Source organism: Buceros rhinoceros, unplaced genomic scaffold (genome assembly GCF_000710305.1).
Source record: "Buceros rhinoceros silvestris isolate BGI_N320 unplaced genomic scaffold, ASM71030v1 scaffold34231, whole genome shotgun sequence".
NCBI classification, from domain to species: Eukaryota; Metazoa; Chordata; class Aves; order Bucerotiformes; family Bucerotidae; genus Buceros; species Buceros rhinoceros.
Window position 1 is genome coordinate 323 of NW_010393049.1, and position 781 is coordinate 1,103.

The following is a 781-nucleotide window of genomic DNA, read 5'->3' on the forward strand; positions in this document are numbered from 1 at the left end:
GGACAAACCCGAGCAGGTCTCTGCGCACCAGATGACAGAATAAAACGTGATTCCTCACATCATCCCCTCTTGGCTCGTAGAGGTGACCGGGGGACAGCTGGCAGGGCAGGCTCCAGCCCTCCTGCCGGGGCAGCAGTAAGTGCTCGCTGGGCTCTGAAGCGCAGCAGACCAGTAAGTGCTCAGCGGTGGGTGCTGGCGAGGACCAGCCCGCTGTGAAGGTGGGACGTGGGGCTTCGTGCTCGGCCAGCAGCTCCCATTCCTCTGTGGCTTCTTCCTTCCCCGCCAGTTCAGCATCCCCTCTAAACTGCTGCCCGGCGCGGTTTCCCTCATGGCTGCACAGCCACGGTTGGGGTGCTCAGCACGTGAGCACCCTGGGACAGCGCAGAAGAGGCGGGCAACACCCCCCTTCGGTCCTCACCGTAGAGGAGGGGGGAAAAAAGAGACAAGTGGAGCTGGCTGGGCCGTAGAGGCAGCTGTATTTCCCAGAGAAACTCAGAAATGACACTGCCCGACTTGCGAGGCCCAGCTGTGGGGTCAGGGCTTCCCAAGGGGGAAGGGAAGGCTGTCGGGAGCAGCTCCGGGCCCGGGGCTGACGGTCCCTTCCAGCTTCTGCCAGATCCCACGTTGATCCACCTGGCAGGACTCAGGCCTCGGCCACGATCAGGTCCCTGGTGACTTGGAAAGCGGCGATGAGGGAGCTCAGCTGAAGCTTTTCACTGGTCCCAGCAGCCAGCCGGTACCTGGGGCAGGGGCAGGTTGGGGGGGTTACACCAGAATCCGC

The 781-nt window shown here is 63.4% G+C and overlaps 1 protein-coding gene across 1 annotated transcript in view; it reads right to left on the reverse strand.

The window, feature by feature from the left end:
- Nucleotides 1-643: 643 nt before the first annotated feature.
- RFC5 (replication factor C (activator 1) 5, 36.5kDa) overlaps nucleotides 644-781 on the reverse strand; it is a gene marked incomplete at its 5' end in the record, with an annotated part of 1,420 nt that continues 1,282 nt past the window's right edge. Inside the window, one exon of the mRNA XM_010144727.1 lies at nucleotides 644-740. Within this exon, the coding sequence (XP_010143029.1) occupies nucleotides 644-740 (97 nt within the window). The remainder of the gene's footprint in view (nucleotides 741-781) is intronic.